The sequence below is a fragment of the Pseudophryne corroboree genome, chromosome 2 (genome assembly GCF_028390025.1).
Source record: "Pseudophryne corroboree isolate aPseCor3 chromosome 2, aPseCor3.hap2, whole genome shotgun sequence".
NCBI lineage: Eukaryota > Metazoa > Chordata > Amphibia > Anura > Myobatrachidae > Pseudophryne > Pseudophryne corroboree.
In genome coordinates this window covers 237,167,685-237,193,210 of record NC_086445.1, presented here as the reverse complement: position 1 = coordinate 237,193,210, position 25,526 = coordinate 237,167,685, and the positions used below count along the sequence as shown (strand labels likewise).

Genomic DNA, 25,526 nt, shown 5'->3' with positions numbered 1-25,526 from the left:
ACAGTTTCGAAAGCTGCTACCATTTCCCCAAGCAAACGAATGCATAAATGGACTGATACCAGCCTTGGCTTAAGGACAGCTTGGACCAGTTTCTGTATACCCAGAGCTTTGTCTAGAGGCAGAAAAACTTTCTGGACGCTAGTGTCCAGGATCACACCGAGAAACTGGATACGCTGTGACGGCTGAAGGTTGGATTTCCGAAAATTGATTATCCATCCGTGTTCTACTAACACATTGTATGTTAATAGAGCATGCTCCTGGAGAATGAGATCCGATGAAACTTTGAAGAGGAGGTCATCTAGGTATGGTATTATGACTCCCAATGATCTGAGGTGAGCAATCATCACCGACATGACCTTGCTAAACACCCTGTGGGCAGACCGAATGGTAAGGCTCTGAACTGAAAATGATCCTGTTGAATCGCAAACCTGAGAGAATGCTTGGTGTGGTTCCCATATCGGAATGTGGGGATATGTATCCTTGATGTCCAGAGACAACATAAATTCCTTGGTTTCCAGGCTCGAGATCACTGATTTGAGCGACTCCATCTTGAACCGGTAATAAGACAGAAACTGATTTAACGATTTCAGATTCAGAATTGGTCGTACAGTACAATCTGGTTTTGGTACTACGAAAAGATATTGAATAGTAACCCTTCTTTCATTGAAGCAGTGGTACCGGCACAGCCGATTCTACCAAGGACTGTATTGCACCTTGAAGGGCCAAAGTTTAGTCCAGAAGAAGTGGAAGACTTGTCGTAAAATATTTCTTTGGCGACAAAAATTTGAAATCTAACTTGTTCCCTTGGTAGATGATATTGCGAATCCATGCATTGTCTGTTATCTTGAACCAGGCATCCTGAAAGTTTTGAAGCCACGCTCCCACCGTACTTGGGCCACGGTGGGAGGGGAGACTGCCATGCCATGGTCTTTTCTGCAGGCTCTGTGTCTTGACGACAAGCAGCGACTGGTTGCTTACTGCGACCTCTACCTCGCAAGGGTGTAGCTCTTCCGCATCCTATAAAAGGTTGAGTGGACCGAAAGGAAATTCCAGTATAAGAGCACTTAGGTGGTGGTGGAAGGGTTGGTAAAAAGGTAGATTTACCACCCGTAGCCTGAGAGTCCAGTTCTTTTCCAAAAAGAATGTCACCTGTAAACGGAAGTGCTTCCGCCGCTCTTTTTGACTCAGCGTCAACTTGCCATAACCGAAGCCAAAGAACTCTTCTCTTCTGGCTGCAATAGTTACTGCTGAGATTCTCAAGTAACTTGTCCGATGTCTCTAGCTGCTTCTCTTAGGTATATAGCAGATTCCTTAATATGATCCGCTATGATCAATACTTCTTCTAACGGAACTCCCTCTTGTAAGTCCTTTATCAATTTAGTAACCCAATGCTCCACTGCCTTGTTCACCCAGGAACTCACCAAGGTTGGTCTAAGTGAGACACCTGCGGCCGAATAGATGGACTTCAACATGGTGTCCAGCTTCCGGTCAGGTGGGTCTTTCAACGAAGTTGCTTCCAGAACAGGTAATGCAGTCTTTTTGGACAACCTGGATAGAGAGGAGTCCACTTGAGGTAACATCTCCCATTTATCCGTCCTAGCTGATGGAAATGGATAAATACTTAGAAAACTTTTAGGCATCTGAAACCGCTAGTCCGGGTGTTTCCAAGCCTCTGTCAGCTGATCATCCAGTTTCTTGGAAAAAGGATTAGTGACCGATGAACACTGCTTTCTACCAAATAAAGCAGTATATGGTGAATCCGGTGTCGTAGTCACGGAAGTGTTCAAAACTTATCTTATAGCTAAAATAAGAGGTTCAACTCCTTAAGAAGGTTCCTGTCGAACGTCTTCGTCTGGGTCAGTAATTTCACGATCATCCTCTTCTGCTTCGTCCTGAGAGAGAAGACCTGCCACCCAGGGTGGTTCTGTAGCAATAGAAAGTACATCATTGTGAGGAATCTCCTTAACCGTCTTTCGTAAAGCAGACACCTCATTATGGGCGGGATGTACTAAAGAAAAAATGCGGTAAAACCCCTATTTTAGGGGGTTTTACCGCATTTTCAAATGTACTATATCACCCGACTGCTGCGTTTTCGCCGATGAGGGTATCGCCATCTCTGGATGTATTCTATAGAATACATCCAGAGATCTTAATCTCTGGATTCTATAGAATCCTATGGGCTTGTTTTCGCCGGCCGCCGCAGACCCCCCTTACCCCCGGCATACCTTCCTCCAGGAAGCCTGGAGCCGGAAGGTAATCTCCTCCTACCCCTAGCAACACAGCCGGAGGTCCTTCCGGCTGCAGGGGGGAGGAAGAGGTGCCGGGGACAGCCTGCAGTGCTGACTGCTTCCCGGCAGGGTAGCAGGTGAAGATCCCGGGGAGGTGACGGAGACCCCCGCACACCACCTCACAGGTATCGCAGGGGGCATCAGTCACCGCATTGCGATATGATCGCATATGTTAGTACATATGCGATCAACATCGCTGCGATGCGCGGCGATGTATCTTAATACATCCCGCCCTATGTATGAGATGGTTTCTGTGAGCGTTTTGGTTCGGATTAACTAACGTAACCTCTGAAGCAAATGCTTCACACAGGGAGGAATTGTCTGTGTGAGCTTTTTTTTTTTTTTTGTGATGCCTTATTAGCTGGTGCCTTGTCTGCCAATGTGACGGACAGCGCGGGGAGACACAATTCACATCACTCTCAATGAGAGAGAGAGAGTGTGAGAGAGAGAGAGAGAGAGAGAGAGAGAGAGAGAGAGAGAGAGAGAGAGAGAGAGAGAGAGAGAGAGAGAGAGAGAGAGAGAGAGAGAGAGGGGAGGGGGATAGATGGAGGCATAATATTTGTACTACTCCCCTATTCTAACACCATCTGTCACCAGCCTGTATTTTATGTGCAGGCTTTCAGGTTTCTGGCAGTCTGAAGGAATGTGTTACCTGTCTCTGCTGAAGGGCCCCATACACTACAGCGACACGTCAGACCCTCATGTCGCATAAGATTTCCCTCTGATTCGCCCGGCAGCCTCCCGGGCAGCAGGATCGCATAGGATACATTGTATGCTGTTCTATTACATATGAGGTATCTTATGCGATCCCAGTCATGCCTGTGGGATCAGAGAAATCATGAGTGCAGCACTAACAACCTAGGGGCTCCAATCCGATGCTCATGGGACCGCGCATTGGATTGGATGTAAAACACATCCGATTTGCCACTATTCATCCGATTTATCGTCCCGAAAGGTCGAAATCAGATGAAATCGGGCATTATCGTTGTAGTGTATGGGGCCTGTAACACTGCTGATTCCTGAGGAGAGAAAAAACACTGGGGCAGATGTATTAACCTGGAGAAGGCATAAGGAAGTGATAAACCAGCGATATGTGCAAGGTGATAAAGGCACCAGCCAATCAGATCCTTACTGTTAATTTACATATTTAAGCTGATTGGCCCTACACATAAGGAGATGTGCCGCCGAGCTGCCCGACCGGGCGGCGGGAGTGAAGTTTCTTCACTTTCCCGTCACCTGGTCCCATAGCAATGCATGCTAATATGGACGAGATTGTCCATATTGGCCTGCATGTATAAGCGACCCGGCACCAACGATGAATGCATCGTTCATAGTTGGTGCTTACACACTGAACAAGTTCTCGTTCATTAATGAACGAGAACGTTCATATTGTTCAGTGAAATCGCCTAATGTGTAGGGCCTATTAGTCCCACGAATAAAAAAGCTTAATAAACTAAATAAATGGAAGTAAATATAGACTGAGCTGAAGCTCAGTCAGCAGTAGGGAGGCAAATCCCGCAATCGGCGGGATCCCGGGATTTATGGCCAAAAACGGCCAGGATACAATCCCGCGATTGGAAAGTCCAATCCCTGGTATTGAGAGATCAACGTTGAGCATCCACAGGACGCTCAGACGCTGCCCGGCTTTCTCCTTTCCGGCTCCCACCTGCCTGCCCGCGGTATACGGTTAGTTATGTGTGCGGGGCGGGGGGGTGGCCACATAGTTAAACGCCAATCCCGGCATTGGCCATTTTTCAATCCCGATACCCAGGATTGAAAAAATAAGAATTTACTTACCGATAATTCTATTTCTCGTAGTCCGTAGTGGATGCTGGGAACTCCATAAGGACCATGGGGAATAGCGGCTCCGCAGGAGACTGGGCACAAAAGTAAAGCTTTAGGACTACCTGTTGTGCACTGGCTCCTCCCCCTATGACCCTCCTCCAAGCCTCAGTTAGGATACTGTGCCCGGACGAGCGTACACAATAAGGAAGGATTTTGAATCCCGGGTAAGACTCATACCAGCCACACCAATCACACCGTATAACCTGTGATCTGAACCCAGTTAACAGCATGATAACAGAGGAGCCTCTGGAAAGATGGCTCACAACAATAATAACCCGATTTTTGTAACAATAACTATTTACAAGTATTGCAGACAATCCGCACTTGGGATGGGCGCCCAGCATCCACTACGGACTACGAGAAATAGAATTATCGGTAAGTAAATTCTTATTTTCTCTGACGTCCTAGTGGATGCTGTGAACTCCGTAAGGACCATGGGGATTATACCAAAGCTCCCAAACGGGCGGGAGAGTGCGGATGACTCTGCAGCACCGAATGAGAGAACTCCAGGTCCTCCTCAGCCAGGGTATCAAATTTGTAGAATTTAGCAAACGTGTTTGCCCCTGACCAAGTAGCTGCTCGGCAAAGTTGTAACGCCGAGACCCCTCGGGCAGCCGCCCAAGATGAGCCCACCTTCCTTGTGGAATGGGCTTTTACAGATTTTGGCTGTGGCAGGCCTGCCACAGAATGTGCAAGCTGAATTGTACTACAAATCCAACGAGCAATAGTCTGCTTAGAAGCAGGAGCACCCAGCTTGTTGGGTGCATACAGGATAAACAGCAAGTCAGATTTCCTGACTCCAGCCGTCCTGGAAACATATATTTTCAGGGCCCTGACTATGTCCAGCAACTTGGAGTCCTCCAAGTCCCTAGTAGCCGCAGGTACCACAATAGGCTGGTTCAGGTGAAACGCTGAAACCACCTTAGGGAGAAATTGAGGACGAGTCCTCAATTCTGCCCTGTCCGTATGAAAAATTAGGTAAGGGCTTTTATAGGATAAAGCCGCCAATTCTGAGACACGCCTGGCTGAAGCCAGGGCCAACAGCATTACCACTTTCCATGTGAGATATTTTAAGTCCACAGTGGTGAGTGGTTCAAACCAATGTGATTTTAGGAACCCCAAAACTACATTGAGATCTCAAGGTGCCACTGGAGGCACAAAAGGAGGCTGTATATGCAGTACCCCCTTGACAAACGTCTGAACTTCAGGAACTGAAGCCAGTTCTTTCTGGAAGAAAATCGATAGGGCCGAAATTTGAACCTTAATGGACCCTAATTTCAGGCCCATAGACAGTCCTGTTTGCAGGAAATGCAGGAAACGACCCAGTTGAAATTCCTTTGTAGGGGCCTTCCTGGCCTCGCACCACGCAACATATTTACGCCAAATACGGTGATAATGCTGTGCGGTTACATCCTTCCTGGCTTTGATCAGGGTAGGGATGACTTCATCCGGAATGCCTTTTTCCTTCAGGATCCGGCGTTCAACCGCCATGCCGTCAAACGCAGCCGCGGTAAGTCTTGGAACAGACAGGGTCCCTGCTGGAGCAGATCCCTTCTTAGAGGTAGAGGCCACGGGTCCTCTGTGAGCATCTCTTGAAGTTCCGGGTACCAAGTCCTTCTTGGCCAATCCGGAGCCACGAGTATAGTCCTTACTCCTCTCCTTCTTATGATTCTCAGTACCTTGGGTATGAGAGGCAGAGGAGGGAACACATACACTGACTGGTACACCCACGGTGTTACCAGAGCGTCCACAGCTATTGCCTGAGGGTCCCTTGACCTGGCGCAATACCGGTCTAGTTTTTTGTTGAGGCGGGACGCCATCATGTCCACCTTTGGTTTTTCCCAACGTTTCACAATCATGTGGAAGACTTCTGGGTGAAGTCCCCACTCTCCCGGGTGGAGGTCGTGTCTGCTGAGGAAGTCTGCTTCCCAGTTGTCCACTCCCGGAATGAACACTGCTGACAGTGCTATCACATGATTTTCCGCCCAGCGAAGAATCCTTGCAGCTTCTGCCATTGCCCTCCTGCTTCTTGTGCCGCCCTGTCTGTTTACGTGGGCGACTGCCGTGATGTTGTCTGACTGGATCAGCACCGGCTGACCTTGAAGCAGAGGTCTTGCTAGGCTTAGAGCATTGTAGATGGCCCTTAGCTCCAGGATATTTATGAAGTGATGTCTCCAGGCATGACCACAAGCCCTGGAAATTTCTTCCCTGTGTGACTGCTCCCCAGCCTCTCAGGCTGGCATCCGTGGTCACCAGGACCCAGTCCTGAATGCCGAATCTGCGGCCCTCTAGAAGATGAGCACTCTGCAACCACCACAGGAGAGACACCCTTGTCCTTGGTGACAAGATTATCCGCTGATGCATCTGAAGATGCGACCCGGACCATTTGTCTAGCAGATCCCACTGGAAGGTTCTTGCGTGGAATCTGCCGAATGGGATTGCTTCGTAAGAAGCCACCATCTTTCCCAGGACCCTTGTGCATTGATGCACTGAGACTTGGCCTGGTTTTAGGAGATTTCCGACTAGCTCGGATAACTCCCTGGCTTTCTCCTCCGGGAGAATCACCTTTTTCTGGACTGTGTCCAGGATCATCCCTAGGAATAGAAGGCGTGTCGTCTGGATCAGCTGCGATTTTGGAATATTGAGAATCCAACCGTGCTGCCGCAGCACTATCTGAGATAGTGCTACCCCGACTTCCAACTGTTCCCTGGATCTTGCCCTTATCAGGAGATCGTCCAAGTAAGGGATAACTAAAACTCCCTTCTTTCGAAGGAGTATCATCATTTCGGCCATTACCTTGGTAAAGACCCGGGGTGCCGTGGACAATCCAAACGGCAGCGTCTGAAACTGATAGTGACAGTTCTGTACCACAAACCTGAGGTACCCTTGGTGAGAAGGGTAAATTGGGACATGTAGGTAAGCATCTTTGATGTCCAGAGAGACCATATAGTCCCCTTCTTCCAGGTTTGCAATCACTGCTCTGAGTGACTCCATCTTGAATTTGAACCTTTGTATGTAAGTGTTCAAGGATTTTAGATTTAAAATTGGTCTCACCGAGCCGTCCGGCTTCGGTACCACAAATAGTGTGGAATAGTACCCCTTTCCCTGTTGCAGGAGGGGTACCTTGATTATCACCTGCTGGGAATACAGCTTGTGAATGGCTTCCAATACTGCCTCCCTGTCTGAGGGAGACGTCTGTAAAGCAGACTTTAGAAAACGGCGAGGGGGAGACGTCTCGAATTCCAATTTGTACCCCTGAGATACCACCTGAAGGATCCAGGGGTCCACTTGTGAGTGGGCCCACTGCGCACTGAACTTCTTGAGACGGGCCCCCACCGTGCCTGAGTCCGCTTGTAAAGCCCCAGCGTCATGCTGAGGACTTCGCGGAGGCGGGAGAGGGCTTTTGTTCCTGGGAACTGGCTGTTTGCTGCAGCCTTTTTCCTCTCCCTCTGCCACGGGGCAGAAATGAGGCGCCTTTTGCCCGCTTGCCCTTATGGGGCCGAAAGGACTGCGCCTGATAATACGGCGTCTTCTTAGGTTGAGAAGCTACCTGGGGTAAAAATGTGGATTTTTCAGCAGTTGCCGTGGCTACCAGGTCTGATAGACCTACCCCAAATAACTCCTCCCCCTTATAAGGCAATACTTCCATGTGCCTTTTAGAATCCGCATCACCTGACCACTGCCGCGTCCATAAACCTCTTCTTGCAGAAATGGACAGCGCGCTAACTCTTGATGCCAGTCGGCAAATATCCCTCTGTGCATCACGCATATATAAAAATGCATCTTTCAAATGCTCTATCGTCAGTAATATACTGTCCCTATCTAGGGTATCAATATTTTCAGTCAGGGAATCCGACCACGCCACGCCCGCACTGCACATCCAGGCTGAGGCGATTGCTGGTCGCAGTATAACACCCGTGTGAGTGTATATACATTTTAGGATATTCTCCTGCTTTCTATCGGCAGGTTCCTTTAGGGCGGCCGTATCAGGAGAGGGTAGTGCTACCTGTTTAGACAAGCGTGTGAGCGCTTTATCCACCCTAGGGGGTGTTTCCCAACGTGCCCTATCCTCTGGCGGGAAAGGGTATGATGCCAATAACCTTTTAGGAATTATCAGTTTTTTATCGGGGGAAACCCACGCCTCATCACACACTTCATTTAATTCCTCGGATACAGGAAAAACTACAGGCAGTTTTTTCTCACCAAACATAATACCCTTTTTAGTGGTACTTGTATTATCAGAGATATGCAATACATTTTTCATTGCTTCAATCATGTAACGTGTGGCCCTACTGGAAGTCACGTTTGTCTCCTCATCATCGACACTGGAGTCAGTATCCGTGTCTGTGTCTGCCATTTGAGGTAACGGGAGTTTTAAAGCCCCTGATGGCGTTTGAGACCCCTGGACAGGCACAAGCTGAGTAGCCGGCTGTCTCATGTCGTCAACTGTCTTTCGTAAAGAACTGACACGGTCACACAATTCCTTCCATAAGCTCAGCCACTCAGGTGTCGACTCCCTAGGGGGTGACAACTCTATAATAGGCAATTGCTCCGCCTCCATCTCATTTTCCTCCTCAAACATGTCGACACAATCGTACCGACACACCGCACACACACAGGGAATGCTCTGATAGAGGACAGGACCCCACTAGCCCTTTGGGGAGACAGAGGGAGAGTCTGCCAGCACACACCAGAGCGCTATATATAGACAGGAATACCACTATAAAACGTGCTTTTCCCTTTATAGCTGCTGTTATTATTAGAACTGCGCAAAATTAGTGCCCCCCTCTCTTTTTTACCCTTTTCTGTAGTGCAGGACTGCAGGGGAGAGTCAGGGAGACGTCCTTCTAGCGGAGCTGTGATGGAAAATGGCGCCCGTGTGCTGAGGAGATAGGCTCCGCCCCCTTCTCGGCAGCCTTTTCTCCCGCTTTTTGGTGAGTTCTGGCAGGGGTTAAAATACATCCATATAGCCCTGGGGGTTATATGTGGTGTATTTTCGCCAGCCAAGGTGTTTACATTGCTGCTCAGGGCGCCCCCCCCTAGCGCCCTGCACCCTCAGTGACCGAAGTGTGCCTGAGTAACAATGGCGCACAGCTGCAGTGCTGTGCGCTACCTTGTTGAAGACTGATGTCTTCTGCCGCCGATTTTTCCGGACCTCTTCTTGCTTCTGGCTCTGTAAGGGGGCCGGCGGCGCGGCTCTGGGACCGGACTCCGAGGCTGGGCCTGTGTTCGGTCCCTCTGGAGCTAATGGTGTCCAGTAGCCTAAGAAGCCCAAGCTGGCTGCAAGCAGGCAGGTTCGCTTCTTCTCCCCTTAGTCCCTCGATGCAGTGAGCCTGTTGCCAGCAGGTCTCACTGAAAATAAAAAACCTAAAACTAAACTTTCACTAAGAAGCTCAGGAGAGCCCCTAGTGTGCACCCTTCTCGGTCGGGCACAAAAATCTAACTGAGGCTTGGAGGAGGGTCATAGGGGGAGGAGCCAGTGCACACCAGGTAGTCCTAAAGCTTTACTTTTGTGCCCAGTCTCCTGCGGAGCCGCTATTCCCCATGGTCCTTACGGAGTTCCCAGCATCCACTAGGACGTCAGAGAAAATGGCCTAGGATTGGCTTCCCTAGTCAGCAGTGACAGGCTCCCTCGGCACAAATTCAAAACTGAGGGATGATGGGGGATAGAGGGAGAGGAGCCTGTTTCACTTCTTGGATTATTTAAAGTGCCAGCACCCTGTAAGCAACCATCATCACCCCACTGTCTTGAAGTTGTGCCAGTGTCCCCTAGTGGCTGACAGAAAAACTAAGCACAAAAACCCAAACAGACCTTGTTCTACAATGTATTACTCAGAAAATCCTGGGATGAGGTCCTCTTTGAACCATGTAGCATCCACGTTATTGGCAAAAAACAAACAAAAAAACAAAACACTGATCTGGTCAACTGTTTAGCATCTATTCTGCAGTGGTTTCCATAGAAATCATCACCAAATAGAACACACCACAGCAGGTTGTCATTTAGAATCTGCCAAGAATCGACAGTGAATTATGTTTAAAACCAGCTTTGGTAAATGCTTCCAATTTGATACAAAAAACAAAAAAACCCTGTCAAATGACAGGAGGTTCTAAATTACACAAAAAAACAAACCGACCATTCCATTCTGTAGATTTTGCCCTAAATGTTTATTAGACTGCTTATGGAAACAGAAGCCAGGACAGTATGACACACACAGCTTTATTGCGCAATTACCTGTTTTAGGGTGTACACTGAAGGGGCTTTTTAGCAAGTGATTAACTCCTTTGCTGACATTCACATCTAAGCGGGGATAGCAGTACTGTAACTTAATTTCACTGGCTCCTTTTTTAAGATCCTATAAAAATAAAATATACAAGTGAAAAACTACAGGGAAAATAGGATTTTGGTTACCTACCGGTAAATCCTTATCTTGTAGTCTGTAGAGGATGCTGAGGTCCACATTAGTACCATAGGGTATAGACGGGTCCACCAGGAACTATTGGCACTTCAAGAGTTTGAGAGTGTGGACTGGCTCCTCCCTCTATGCCCCTCCTACCAGACTCAGTCTAGAAACTGTGCCCGAGGAGACGGACATCTTCGAGGGAAGGATTTAACACAGATAGTGGTGAGATTCATACCAGCTCACACATACAAGGCACACCACGCTAACTTGCTTGAAACTCTCAGCAACTGCTGAAACATTACTTAACCAAGTAACAATGCAGTACTCAACTAAAACGAAGTGGTACTGAACCAAATAACATTTGCAGGAAAACGAAGCGCAGGGAGGGCGCCCAGCATCCTCTACGGACTACGAAAAGGATTTACCGGTAGGTAACCAAAATCCTATTTTCTCTTACGTCCTAGAGGATGCTGGGGTCCACATTAGTACCATGGGGATGTACCAAAGCTCCCAGAACGGGAGGGAGAGCGCGGACGCTCCTGCAGAACTGATTGACTGAACTTCAGATCATCAGAGGCCAAAGTATCGAACTTGTAAAACTTTGCAAACGTGTTCGACCCAGACCAAGTAGCAGATCGGCAGAGTTGCACTGCCGAGACACCCGGGCAGCCGCCCCGAAGACCCCACCTTACGAGTAGAGTGGGCCTTAACCGTTTTTGGACACGCCAAAAACGGTAGAATAGAATAGCCATAGAATAAGCGTGCTGGATAGTGAACCTAATCCAGCGAGAAATAGTCTGCTTAGAAGCAGGACACCCAATTTTCTTGGGATCATATAGGACAAACAGAGAGTCCAACTTTCTGTGACGAGAAGTCCTCTTCACATATATCTTTAGAGCCCTTACAACATCCAAGGACTTTGATGTAATTGAGGAGTTAGTAGCCACTGGCACCACAATAGGTTGGTTGATATGAAATGCCGACACAACCTTCGGAAGAAACTGCTGACGTGTCCGGAGCTCAGCTCTATCTTCATGGATGATCAAGTAAGGGCTTTTACAGGATAAAGCCCCCAATTCGGACACGCGTCTAGCAGAAGCTAAGGCCAACAACGTGATCGCCTTCCATGTAAGAAATTTGATCTCTAACTCCTGTAGAGGTTCAAACCAATCCGACTGGAGGAACTGCAACACCACGTTAAGGTCCCAAGGCGCCGTAGGCGGTACAAAGGGAGGTCGTATATGCAGAACTCCCTTCAAAAAGGTCTGAACCTCAGGGAGGGCAGCCAATTGTTTCTGAAAGAAAATGGATAGGGCCGAAATCTGGACCTTCACAGATCCTAACTGCAGGCCCATATACACTCCTCCTTGCAGGAAGAGGAGAAAACGTCCGAATTGAAACTCCACTGTAGGAAAGTTCACACCAAGAGACATATTTCTTCCAAATACGATGGTAATGTTTAGACATTACCCCTTTCTTAGCCTGTATGTGGGTAGGAATAACCTTCGGAATACCAGGCGCTCAACTTCCATGCCGTCAAACGTAGCCGTGGTAAGTCTTGATAGGTGAACGGCCCCTGCTGCAGCAGGTCCTCCCGAAGAGGAAAAGACCTCGGCTCTTCTTACAGTAGATCCAGAAGGTCCGCGTACCAAGCCCTCCTTGGCCAGTCTGGGGCAATGAGGATCGCTTGAACCCTTGTTCTCCTTATGATCTTTAGGATTCTTGGGATGAGTGGGAGTGGTGGAAACACGCACACTGACTGGAACACCCACGGAGACACCATGGCATCCACTGCCACTGCCTGTAGGTCCCTCGACCTGGAATAATAACGCCGAAGCTTCTTGTTGAGACGAGAGGCCATCATGTCTATTTGGGGTAACCCCCCAAGATCTGTTATTTCCTTGAACACCACCGGATGGAGACTCCACTCCCCTGGATGGAGGAAGTCTGCTTTCCAGTTGTCTACTCCCGGAATGAAGATGGCTAACAGCGCCAACGCGTGCTTTTCTGTCCAGAGGAGTTTTCTTGTCACCTCTGAAATTGCCGCTCTGCTCTTCATTCCGCCTTGTCGGTTTATGTAAGCCACTGTTGTTACGTTGTCCGACTGCACTTGAATGGCCCGATTTCTTAGAAGAGGGGCCACCTGAAGACAGTTGTAGACGGCTCTCAGTTCCAGGATGTTGATGGACAGGCCGGCTTCCAGGCTTGACCACCGTCCCTGGAAGGTTACTCCTTGAGTGACTGCTCCCCAGCCTGAAGGCTCGCATCCGTGGTTAAAAGGACCCAGTCCTGAATCCCGAACCTGCGGCCCTCCAGAAGGTGAGGCAATTGGAGCCACCAGAGGAGTGAAATCCTGGCCTTTGGCGACAGACGAATTCTCTGGTGCATGTGGAGAGGAGATCCCGACCACTTGTCCAGGAGATCCAGTTGGAATGTCCGAGCGTGGAACCTCCCGTACTGGAGAGCCTCGTAAGAGGCCACCATCTTTTCCAATAGGTGAATGCATTTATGAACCGACACCAGGGCTGGCTTCAGGACATCCCGGACCATAGCTTGTATCACCAACGCCTTTTCCTGCGGCAGAAACACCTTCTGCACTTCCGTATCCAGGATCATTCCCATAAATGAAAACCTCTGGGTTGGTTCCAAGTGTGACTTTGGAAGGTTCAGAATCCAACCATGACTCTTGAGAAGTCGTGTTGTGAAAGCAATGGACTGCAACAGCTTCTCCTAGGACGATGCCTTTATCAGCAAATCGTCCAGATATGGAATGATGTTCACACCCTGTTTGCGGAGGAGAATCTTCACTTCTGTCATCACCTTGGTAAACACCCAAAGTGCTGTGGAGAGGCCGAATGGCAGGGCCTGGAACTGGAAATGACAGCCCAGCATTGCGAAACGGAGATAAGCCTGATGTGGCAGCCAGATCGGAATGTGAAGGTACGCATCCTTGATATCCAGTGATACCAGGAATTCCCCCTCTTCCAGACCTGATATCACCACCCTGAGAGACTCCATCTTGAACTTGAACTCCTTCAGAAAGGAAATCAATGATTTTAGGTTCAAAATGGGCCTGACCGAACCATACGGTTTCGGTACCATGAAAAGGTTCGAATAGTAACCTTTGTTCTGCATGTGAGGTGGTACTGGCACAATGACCTGTGCCTCCAACAGTTTTTGAACAGCGTCTTGTAGTACAGTGCTGTCCGCCAAGAGAGTTGGTTAGCCTGACTTGAAAAAGTGATGAGGAGGGAGACTTTGAAATTCCAGCCTGTATCCTTGGGCCACAATATCCATCACCCAGGGATCCAGGCCGGACGATACCCAGTAGAAAAAAGAATACAGCGCTATACAAAAGATGCTAAAAAATGATGAAATTAATGACTATAAAAACAATAAAAAACCTGAGCAATAAACGAGAGAAGATATTATGCTATCTCACTCAGTTGACCAAAGACCAATTGTTGGACACCCTTTGATAAAGCTGCCAGGAGCGGCGAAACGCGTCAGTGAATTTTGCTTCAGACCATTGGACTCCTCCTAAGGCACCCACATTGTTGGACCTAATTTCAGGACGACCCATCCGATTTTGCATAAAGTGAACCAGGATCCTCCATCACCATCTCATGGTCCTTATGGGATACCACCTAATAGGATTCTCACCACTGGAATACAGTGTACAAGACAACTAAGTTGCCATCGTCACAGACTGTGAACCAGAACCCGCTTTACCCATTTCAACTTTTCAAGGACCCCCGATTTTGGATCCCTGCATTGGAACACAGGTTGGGTAAAGTGCCACACCAGTCCTGAATATTGGCTTTGACCTTATGTCCTATCCATTACATGGACTTTTTGCTTTTAAATGAAGTTGCCTTAAGGAGCACATTGTATGTCCAACAATTGGTCTTTGGTCAACTGAGTGAGATAGCATAATATTTTCTTTCGTTTATTGCTCAGGTTTTTAATTGTTTGTATAGTCATTAAATTCATAATTTTTTAGCATCTTTTGTATAGCGCTGTATTCTTTCCTATTGTTTGTTTTTTTCTACCAAGGAGAGTGACTTTCTCCTATTTATACAGCAGCTTAGAAAAACCACTTGTTTCAGCGCCTGTAAATTATATACTTGTTATATAAACTTCATCCGGACGATACTCAGACTTGACTGAAGTGTCTGAGTCTCGCTCCCACTGGCCCCACCTCCGGGGCGTGCAGTCCACCGTCATGCGGAGGACTTTCGTGTACCCGAAGCAGGCTTTTGTTGATGGGAATCTGCAGCAGCAGGTTTCTTGGACTTAACTCAACCTCCCCTAAAGAAGGTATTGGATATTCTGGCCTTTCTAGGCTTGTTAGGCCGAAAGGACTGTGTTGCAGATGAAGAGAAGGATTTCTTCGGAGCATGTGCTGCTGAGGGAAGAAACGGAGACTTACCTGCTGTAGCCGTGGATATCCACGCGTCTAGAGCTTCCCCAAAGAGAGCCTGACCTGTATAGGGTAGGGCCTCCACACTTCTTCTGGATTCCGCGTCGGCCGACCACTGGCGCAGCCACAGTCCCTGACGAGCTGAAACAGACAACGAAGATATTCCCACAGCCATGGAACCCAGGTCTTTCATGTATTCTACCATAAAACCTGCTTAATCATGTACGTTGCGTAAATATAATGCGACGTCATCCCTATCCATCATATCCAAATCCTCAAGTAAGGTAGCCGACCACTTTACTTTTGCCTTTGCAATCCATGCAGTAGCAATAGTGGGCCGTAATATGGCCCCTGAAGCAGTGTACATTGATTTAAGCGTGTTATAAATTTTTCTATCAGCCGGCTCTTTTAAGGCGGAAGATCCTGGAACAGGCAAAACCACCTTCTTTGGGAGTCTGGACACAGGTGTGTCAACAATCGTCAGGTTTTCCCATTTTTTCCTATACTCCTCAGGGAAAGGTAACGCCACCTGGACCCTTTTAGGGACCTGGAATTTTTTCTCAGGGTTTGCCCATGCTTTTTCAAATATAGCATTCAATTCCTTTGATGCAGGGAAGGTTAGCAAGGCTTTTTTTTTTTTTCAGTGAAAAAAGCCTCCTCAAACTGCTCAGGTGTGGTATCATTAACATTCAACACATCCCTGATAGCCTCTATCAACAATTGCACCCCCTTTGCAAGAGATGCGGGGACCCCCTCAACACATCCCCATCAACGTCTGTGGTGTCAGAATCGGTATCCGTGTCGTCTTGTGTGACATGCACAAGCGCACGTTTGTGGGGGTATATAGCGGGGCGTCCTGAGGTACCAGAAACCGACCATACTGCCATAGGGCTCTGTAATACCTGGGTTGCAGATTCATTACTTGCAACCCTGTCAGAAATCTGAGAAAATAAGAATTTACTTACCGATAATTCTATTTCTCGGAGTCCGTAGTGGATGCTGGGGTTCCTGAAAGGACCATGGGGAATAGCGGCTCCGCAGGAGACAGGGCACAAAAGTAAAGCTTTCCGATCAGGTGGTGTGCACTGGCTCCTCCCCCTATGACCCTCCTCCAAGCCAGTTAGGTACTGTGCCCGGACGAGCGTACACAATAAGGGAGGAATTTTGAATCCCGGGTAAGACTCATACCAGCCACACCAATCACACCGTACAACTTGTGATCTAAACCCAGTTAACAGTATGATAACAGCGGAGCCTCTGAAAAGATGGCTCACAACAATAATAACCCGATTTTTGTAACTATGTACAAGTATTGCAGATAATCCGCACTTGGGATGGGCGCCCAGCATCCACTACGGACTCCGAGAAATAGAATTATCGGTAAGTAAATTCTTATTTTCTCTATCGTCCTAGTGGATGCTGGGGTTCCTGAAAGGACCATGGGGATTATACCAAAGCTCCCAAACGGGCGGGAGAGTGCGGATGACTCTGCAGCACCGAATGAGAGAACTCCAGGTCCTCCTTAGCCAGGGTATCAAATTTGTAGGATTTTACAAACGTGTTTGCCCCTGACTAAATAACCGCTCGGCAAAGTTGTAAAGCCGAGACCCCTCGGGCAGCCGCCCAAGATGAGCCCACCTTCCTTGTGGAATGGGCATTTACATATTTTGGCTGTGGCAGGCCTGCCACAGAATGTGCAAGCTGAAATGTATTACACATCCAACTAGCAATAGTCTGCTTAAAAGCAAGAGCACCCAGTTTGTTGGGTGCATACAGGATAACAGCAAGTCAGTTTTCCTGACTCCAGCCGTCCTGGAACCTATATTTTCAGGGCCCTGACAACATCTAGCAACTTGGAGTCCTCCAAGTCCCTAGTAGGTGCAAGGCACCACAATAAGCTGGTTCAGGTGAAACACTGACACCACCTTAGGGAGAGAACTGGGGACGAGTCCGCAGCTCTGCCCTGTCCGAATGGACAAACAAATATGGGCTTTTTTGAGAAAAAAAACACCAATTTGACACTCGCCTGGTCCAGGCCAGGGCCAAGAACATGGTCACTTTTCATGTGAGATGCTTCAAATCCACAGATTTGACTGGTTTTAAACCAATGTGATTTGAAGAATCCCAGAACTACGTTGAGATCCCACAGTGCCACTGGAGGCACAAAAGAGGGTTGTATATGCAATACTCCCTTGACAAAGTTCTGGACTTCAGGAACTGAAGCCAATTCTTTCTGGAAGAAAATTGACAGGGCCGAAATTTGAACCTTAATGGACCCCAATTTGAGGCCCATAGACACTCCTGTTTGCAGGAAATGCAGGAATCGACCGAGTTGAAATTTCTTTGTGGGGCCTTCCTGGCCTCACACCACGCAACATATTTTCGCCACATGTGGTGATAATGTTGTGCGGTCACCTCCTTTCTGGCTTTGACCAGGGTAGGAATGACCTCTTCCGGAATGCCTTTTTCCCTTAGGATCCGGCGTTCCACCGCCATGCCAACAAACGCAGCTGCGGTAAGTCTTGGAACAGACATGGTACTTGCTGAAGCAAGTCCCTTCTTAGCGGCAGAGGCCATAAGACCTCTGTAAACATCTCTTGAAGTTCCGGGTACCAAGTCCTTCTTGGCCAATCTGGAGCCATGAGTATAGTTCTTACTCCTCTACGTCTTATAATTCTCAGCACCTTAGGTATGAGAAGCAGAGGAGGGAACACATACACCGACTGGTACACCCACGGTGTTACCAGAACGTCCACAGCTATTGCCTGAGGGTCTCTTGACCTGGCGCAATACCTGTCCCGTTTTTTGTTCAGACGGAACGCCATCATGTCCACCTTTGGTATTTCCCAACGGTTTACAATCATGTGGAAAAAACTTCCCGATGAAGTTTCCACTCTCCCGGGTGGAGGTCGTGCCTGCTGAGGAAGTCTGCTTCCCAGTTTCCATTCCCGGGATGAAACACTGCTGACAGTGCTATCACATGATTTTCCGCCCAGCGAAAAGTCCTTGCAGTTTTTGCCATTGCCCTCCTGCTTCTTGTGTCGCCCTGTCTGTTTACGTGGGCGACTGCCGTGATGTTTTTCCCACTGGATCAATACCGGCTGACCTTGAAGCAGAGGTCTTGCGAAGCTTAGAGCATTATAAATTTACCCTTAGCTCCAGTATATTTATGTGGAGAAAAGTCTCCAGACTTGATCACACTCCCTGGAAATTTTTTCCTTGTGTGACTGCTCCCCAGCCTCTCGGGCTGGGCTCCGTGGTCACCAGCATCCAATCCTGAATGCCGAATCTGCGGCCCTCTAGAAGATGAGCACTCTATAACCACCACAGGAGAGACACCCTTGTCCTTGGATATAGGGTTATCCGCTGATGCATTTGAAGATGCGATCCGGACCATTTGTCCAGCAGATCCCACTGAAAAGTTCTTGCGTGAAATCTGCCGAATGGAATTGCTTCGTAGGAAGCCACCATTTTCTACCAGGACCCTTGTGCAATGATGCACTGTTTTTAGGAGGTTCCTGACTAGCTCGGATAACTCCCTGGCTTTCTCTTTCGGGAGAAACACCTTTTTCTGGACTGTGTCCAGAATCATCCCTAGGCACAGCAGACGTGTCGTCGGGATCAGCTGCGATTTTGGAATATTTAGAATCCACCCGTGCTGTTGTAGCAGTATCCGAGATAGTGCTACTCCTACCTCCAACTGTTCCCTGGACTATGCCCTTATCAGGAGATCGTCCAAGTAAGGGATAATTAAGACGCCTTTTCTTCGAAGAAGAATCATCATTTCGGCCATTACCTTAGTAAAGACCCGGGGTGCCGTGGACCATCCAAACGGCAGCGTCTGAAACTGATAGTGACAGTTCTGCACCACGAACCTGAGGTACCCTTAGTGAGAAGGGCAAATTTGGGACATAGAGGTAAGCATCCCTGATGTCCCGGGACACTATATAGTCCCCTTCTTCCTGTTCGTTATCACTGCTCTGAGTGACTCCATCTTGATTTGAACCTTTGTAAGTGTTCAAAAATTTTTTAGATTTAGAATAAGTCTCACCTAGCCTTCTGGCTTCAGTACCACAATATAGTGTGGAATAATACCCCTTTTCTTGTAGTAGGAGGGGTAATTTAATTATCACCTGCTGGGAATACAGCTTGTGAATTTTTTCCCATACTGCCTCCTTGTCGGAGGGAGACCTTGGTAAAGCAGACTTCAGGAGCCTGCGAAAGGGAAACGTCTCGACATTCCAATCTGTACCCCTGGGATACTACTTGTAGGATCCAGGGGTCCTGTACGGTCTCAGCGCCATGCTGAGAACTTGTCAGAAGCGGTGGAACGCTTCTGTTCCTGGGAATGGGCTGCCTGCTGCAGTCTTCTTCCCTTTCCTCTATCCCTGGGCAGATATGATCTTATAGGGACGAAAGGACTGAGGCTGAAAAGACGGTGTCTTTTTCTGCAGAGATGTGACTTAGGGTAAAAACGGTGGATTTTCCAGCAGTTGCCGTGGCCACCAGGTCCGATGGACCGACCCCAAATAACTCCTCTTCCTTTATACGGCAATACACCTTTGTGCCGTTTGGAATCTGCATCACCTGACCACTGTCGTGTCCATAACATCTTCTGGCAGTTATGGACATCGCATTTACTCTTGATGCCAGAGTGCAAATATCCCTCTGTGCATCTCGCATATATAGAAATGCATCCTTTAAATGCTCTATAGTCAATAAAATACTGTCCCTGTCAAGGGTATCAATATTTTTAGTCAGGGAATCCGACCAAGCCACCCCAGCTCTGCACATCCAGGTTGAGGCGATCGCTGGTCGCAGTATAACACCAGTATGTGTGTATATACTTTTTATGATATTTTCCAGCCTCCTGTCAGCTGGTCCTTGAGGACGGCCCTATCTATAGACGGTACCGCCACTTGTTTTGATAAGCGTGTGAGCGCCTTATCCCCCTAAGGGGTGTTTCCCAACGCGCCCTAACTTCTGGCGGGAAAGGGTATACCGCCCATAATTTTCTATCGGGGGGAACCCACGCATCATCACACACTTTATTTAATTTATCTGATTCAGGAAAAACTATGGTAGTTTTTTCACATCCCACATAATACCCTCTTTTGTAGTACTTGTAGTATCAGAAATATGTAACACCTCCTTCATTGCCTTTAACGTGTGGCCCTAATAAGGAATACGTTTGTTTATTCACCGTCGACACTGGATTCAGTGTCCCTGTCTGTGTCTGTGTCGACCGACTAAAGTAAACGGGCGTTTTAAAACCCCTGACGGTGTTTTTGAGACGTCTGGACCGGTACTAATTGTTTGTCGGCCGTCTCATGTCGTCAACCGACCTTGCAGCGTGTTGACATTATCACGTAATTCCCTAAATAAGCCATCCATTCCGGTGTCGACTCCCTAGAGAGTGACATCACCATTACAGGCAATTGCTCCGCCTCCTCACCAACATCGTCCTCCTACATGTCGACACACACGTACCGACACACAGCACACACACAGGGAATGCTCTGATAGAGGACAGGACCCACTAGCCCTTTGGAGAGACAGAGGGAGAGTTTGCCAGCACACACCAAAAACGCTATAATTATATAGGGACAACCTTATATAAGTGTTCTCCCTTATAGCATCTTTTTTATATATTTCTAACGCCAAATTAGTGCCCCCCCTCTCTGTTTTAACCCTGTTTCTGTAGTGCAGTGCAGGGGAGAGCCTGGGAGCCTTCCCTCCAGCCTTTCTGTGAGGGAAAATGGCGCTGTGTGCTGAGGAGATAGGCCCCGCCCCTTTTTCGGCGGCCTCGTCTCCCGCTCTTAACGGATTCTGGCAGGGGTTAAATATCTCCATATAGCCTCCGGAGGCTATATGTGAGGTATTTTTAGCCAAAATAGGTTTTCATTTGCCTCCCAGGGCGCCCCCCTCCCAGCGCCCTGCACCCTCAGTGACTGCCGTGTGAAGTGTGCTGAGAGGAAAATGGCGCACAGCTGCAGTGCTGTGCGCTACCTTTAGAAGACTGAGGAGTCTTCTGCCGCCGATTCTGGACCTCTTCTTATTTCAGCATCTGCAAGGGGGCCGGCGGCAAGGCTCCGGTGACCATCCAGGCTGTACCTGTGATCGTCCCTCTGGAGCTGATGTCCAGTAGCCAAGAAGCCAATCCATCCTGCACGCAGGTGAGTTCACTTCTTCTCCCCTAAGTCCCTCGTTGCAGTGATCCTGTTGCCAGCAGGACTCACTGTAAAATAAAAAACCTAAGCTAAACTTTTCTAAGCAGCTCTTTAGGAGAGCCACCTAGATTGCACCCTTCTCGGCCGGGCACAAAAATCTAACTGGCTTGGAGGAGGGTCATAGGGGGAGGAGCCAGTGCACACCACCTGATCGGAAAGCTTTACTTTTGTGCCCTGTCTCCTGCGGAGCCGCTATTCCCCATGGTCCTTTCAGGAACCCCAGCATCCACTAGGACGATAGAGAAATCCAAGATTTGACAGAGGAAAACCACTCAGGTTCCCTTGTGGTATATCTGTGCTAAACCAGTACTATCCTGATTACATGGAATGGGATCATCCTGGGAGGATAAATCCTCTGCAGCATATGACACAGTGTCCCTGGACATAGCTAAAGGAGACCACTAAACATTACACACACACACACACACACACACACACACACACACACACACACACACACACACACACACACACACACACACACGTGAGGGCAGACAGTTTCCCCCCCAAGAATGGCAAGAGAGACACAGAGATTGGAGCCAACCCACACACAGCGCTTTTAGCAAAGGGAGACCCCTCGTCAGCGCTGACTGTACCTTAAAAAGGACACACAGTCGTATTACAGCCTCCCCTCCCTTCTACAACCCCCTGGTACCGTGTACAGATAGCTGTAGTTGCTGTGGAGGGACCTGTTCTTCCTCTCAGCACTGTGCAGGCAGGAAAATGGCACTGAAACGCTGCTAGGTCTGCTCTGAGGAGAAGTTCCGCCCCCTTAATGGCGCTGTCTTGCAGCTCTTCTTGAATTATACTAGCCTGAGGAAAATGTGCTGGCTGAGATCCGAGGACCCCGACAGGCTTCTGGACCAGTGTAGGGGGTAAGCGCTGGCCCAGGGCGCCCCTAACAGCGCAGCACCATGTGCCGCTGAGCCTTCCCAGGAGCGCAGTTAATACTGCGCTCCATCCCCGCTGCCGCCATCTCCACACCGGCCCCCCCGCTTGCTAGGGGGGGGGGGGGGGCGGTGTCTCACTCACCACATCTTCAGCTCTGTAAGGGGTTGGCGGCATGCTGCTGGGACGAGCGGTCCCCTGTGGCGGAGAACGATCCGACCACTCTGGAGCTCAGTGTCCAGTCAGCGGAGACAGTGGCTCAGCCCCCGCAGGGCGGACACTGCTCCCCCCCTTAGTCCCTCACTGCAGGGAGGCTGTTGCCAACAGCCTCCCTGTAAAATAATAAACTGTAAAAATAAACTTTTCTAGAAAAGCTCTGTAGAGCTCCCCTAGCTGTGACCGGCTCCTCCGGGCACATTTTCTAAACAGAGTCTGGTAGGAGGGGCATAGAGGGAGGAGCCAGCCCACACTCTCAACTCTTAGTGCCAATGGCTCCTGGTGGACCCATCTATACCCCATGGTACTAATGTGGACCCCAGCATCCTCTAGGACGTAAGAGAAATTAGCTTGCAAAATAGTAAATAAACTGAACTGGCCACAAATTAAAAAGAAAAGTAAAAAGGTTAATTGAAGACTGTAGTAGTATGTAGGGCAGTGGTTCCCAAACTGGGTGCCTCAGGGTACTTGCAGTGGTGCATCGGGTTAGTGGTAAAACTCCTATTATTTGTGGTCAATGCAAGTAAGAAAAATCAGTGCACGTATGTCATTCCTAAAAAAATGTGGCCAAACAGAAGCAAATCCTGTGTCTCTCCGCATAACTGAACCTAAGGGTGATAAACACAATATACTTAATTTAATATTTTTTTCTGAATATCTCAATAATAAACTTCTGGCCTAGGGGTGCCATGAAAAATAATTATGACACTCTAGGCTGCGCGATTCAAAAATGTTTGGGAACCACTGATGTAGGGTTAAGATAATTAGAAGTATGTTCAATGAAAACAGGATTTTGGTACTTACCGATAAATCCTTTTCTCGGAGTACATAGGGGATGCTGAGGTAGCTAGATACAGTGGGGCATAGACGGGGTCCACGGAGCCGATGCACTTTTAAATTTCAAAGTGTGTGACTAGCTCCTCCCCTCTATGCCCCCTCCCCCTAGCCAGTCTAGAAAACTGTGCCTGAAGAGAGAGGAACATAGCTGGAGAGGAGAAGACCCAAGGCAGAACAGAGAACGAGTATAACCTGAACAGCGGAACAGGAAACCTGCAACAGTCACAGCAACTAATATACCATAGAATACATAGGTTTACTAGTAAAATAAAAAAAGACAGCACAGGGGTGGGCGCCCAGCATCCCCTATGGACTTCGAGAAAAGGATTTATGGTTAAGTACCAAAATTCTGTTTTCTCTTACATCCATAGGGGACGCTGGGGTAGCTAGATACTGTGGGGACGTTCCAAAGCTCCCAACACAGGCAGGAGAGTGCTGTCTACCCTGTAAAATTAATAGGCCAAACTGAGCTTAACATGCAGCAAAGATATCAATCCTTCAGCCTGATGAAGGTTCGGTTACCTGACCAAATAACAGCGTGACAAGCAAAAAGCGGGTAGCCCCTCGGACCAGCACACAGGAAGCGCCTACCGAAATTGTGAACTGTACCTTAAAGAAAAAAGGCAATGGGCAAGAAGATGACCCCTAAATCTGTTGAATGGCGAACCAAACACACAGAGTCAGAACCTGTTTGTAAGCAGACCAGGCCGATTTGTGTGTGTCCTACCTGTACCACAATCGGCTGATTCAAATGAAAAGTTGAAACCACTTTCTGGAAGAAGTCTGGAGGGTTTCCTTATGAAAATCAGATACGGAGGAAGCCAAGATAAGGTCCCTAGTTCAGTAGCCGAAGCCAAGACCAGGAGAAACATCCTCTTCCAGGAGAGATATTTTAAGTCTGTAGTCTCCAAAGTTTCAAACAAGAGAGACTTGAGGAACTCCCAAACCAAGTTTTAAATTCCATGGTGCCCACCTGCTAAAATGTCTGGATCTCCAGAATAGAAAGCAAACATTTCCAGGAAAAATTTATAAGGCGGAGACCTGTACCTTCAATGATCCCAAGCGCAGGCCTGACTGGCTAAAACATAGGAAACGGCCTAAATGGGCAATCACGGTGGAGACCTTACTTCTTCCGCACCAGGTAATGCAGGCCTTCCAAATCCTGTAGTAATGCTGAAAAGTTACTATTCTTCCTTGCCCGCAGCCTAGTAGGGATTACCGCATCTAGAATACCTTTGCACTTCATGGCTTCTCATCAGCCTAGCCATTAAGCGTAGCCTCCGTACTTTTGGATAAACAAGGAACCTTGCAGAAGTAGGTTGTCTCGTATAGGCCGAGGATTTTGGTCGTCTATGAGAAGAGAGAAATTCCGCATACCACGGCATGTGTGGCCAATCCGGAGTCACAAAGATCACAGTCACCTCTTATTGTTTTATCCACTTGAGTCGCAGAAGTAGTGGGAATGGCGGAATAAGAACGCCATGTGCAACAGCCAAGGAACAGTCATGCATCCACTGCCACCGTCTCGGGATCTCTTGTCCTGGAGTAATATTGTAGAAGCCTCTTTCTTGTGACAAGACGCCATGAGATCTATCTGGGCTCAAACCTACCAGGAGAGTAGGAACACCTGGGGATGAAGAGCCCATTCTCCGGGATGTAGATCCTGTCTGTTTGGGACATCTGCCTACTAATTGTCCACTACAGGTATGAACATGGCAGATATCACCGAGACATACCTTTTTGGCCCAGTGCAGAATTCAAGATACTTCCCTCATCACCGCTCTACTCCTTGCACCTCCGTGATCCTCGACTGAGGAAATAGGCAAGTCGTCCTTGTGCGTGCACAGATGAGATCTTGATAAGAGATTCAATAGCAATGTACTGAAGTGGAATTAGCCATAATGAATTTCCTTGAATGAGGCCACCATCTTGCCTAGTAGACTGATGCGTAAATGCACCAATTCCCGATGGGGTTGCAAGACTTGTCTTATGTACTCTGTCCAAAGCAGCAACACTCAATGTTCGACTGTGTGTAGGATCATGACTAGAAACTGGAGTCTCTAAATAGGTTCCAGGTGTAACTTCAGAAAATGGAGGATCCAGCCATGCTGTATGCATTTTGCCATCCCTGGAATAGGCTTTTATGAGTAGATCGTCCATGTAAGGAGCGATATAATTCCTCTCAATACTGTTACCATCCCCTTTTTTGAATGCTGACTGAGGTGACAACAGTCCGAATGGCATGATCTGAAATGGACAGTGAGAGTCCTGTAGAGCAAGACATAGTACGCCTGATGTGCCAGATCGGAATGTGAAGGTATATAACTAAGGGTACTAGGATCTCAGATTTCATGCTGAACCTGAACCCATCAGGTAAGGATTTAGGGAATCCCATTAA

General features: G+C 48.3%; 1 protein-coding gene across 2 annotated transcripts in view; it reads right to left on the bottom strand.

The window, feature by feature from the left end:
- The window catches only part of PRIM1 (DNA primase subunit 1), a 220,785-nt gene that overhangs the window by 68,479 nt on the left and 126,780 nt on the right, over positions 1-25,526 (bottom strand). For both annotated transcript variants that reach the window (XM_063952487.1, XM_063952486.1), the window contains exon 9: positions 10,366-10,486. In XM_063952487.1, the coding sequence (XP_063808557.1) occupies positions 10,366-10,486 (121 nt within the window). The remainder of the gene's footprint in view (positions 1-10,365; positions 10,487-25,526) is intronic.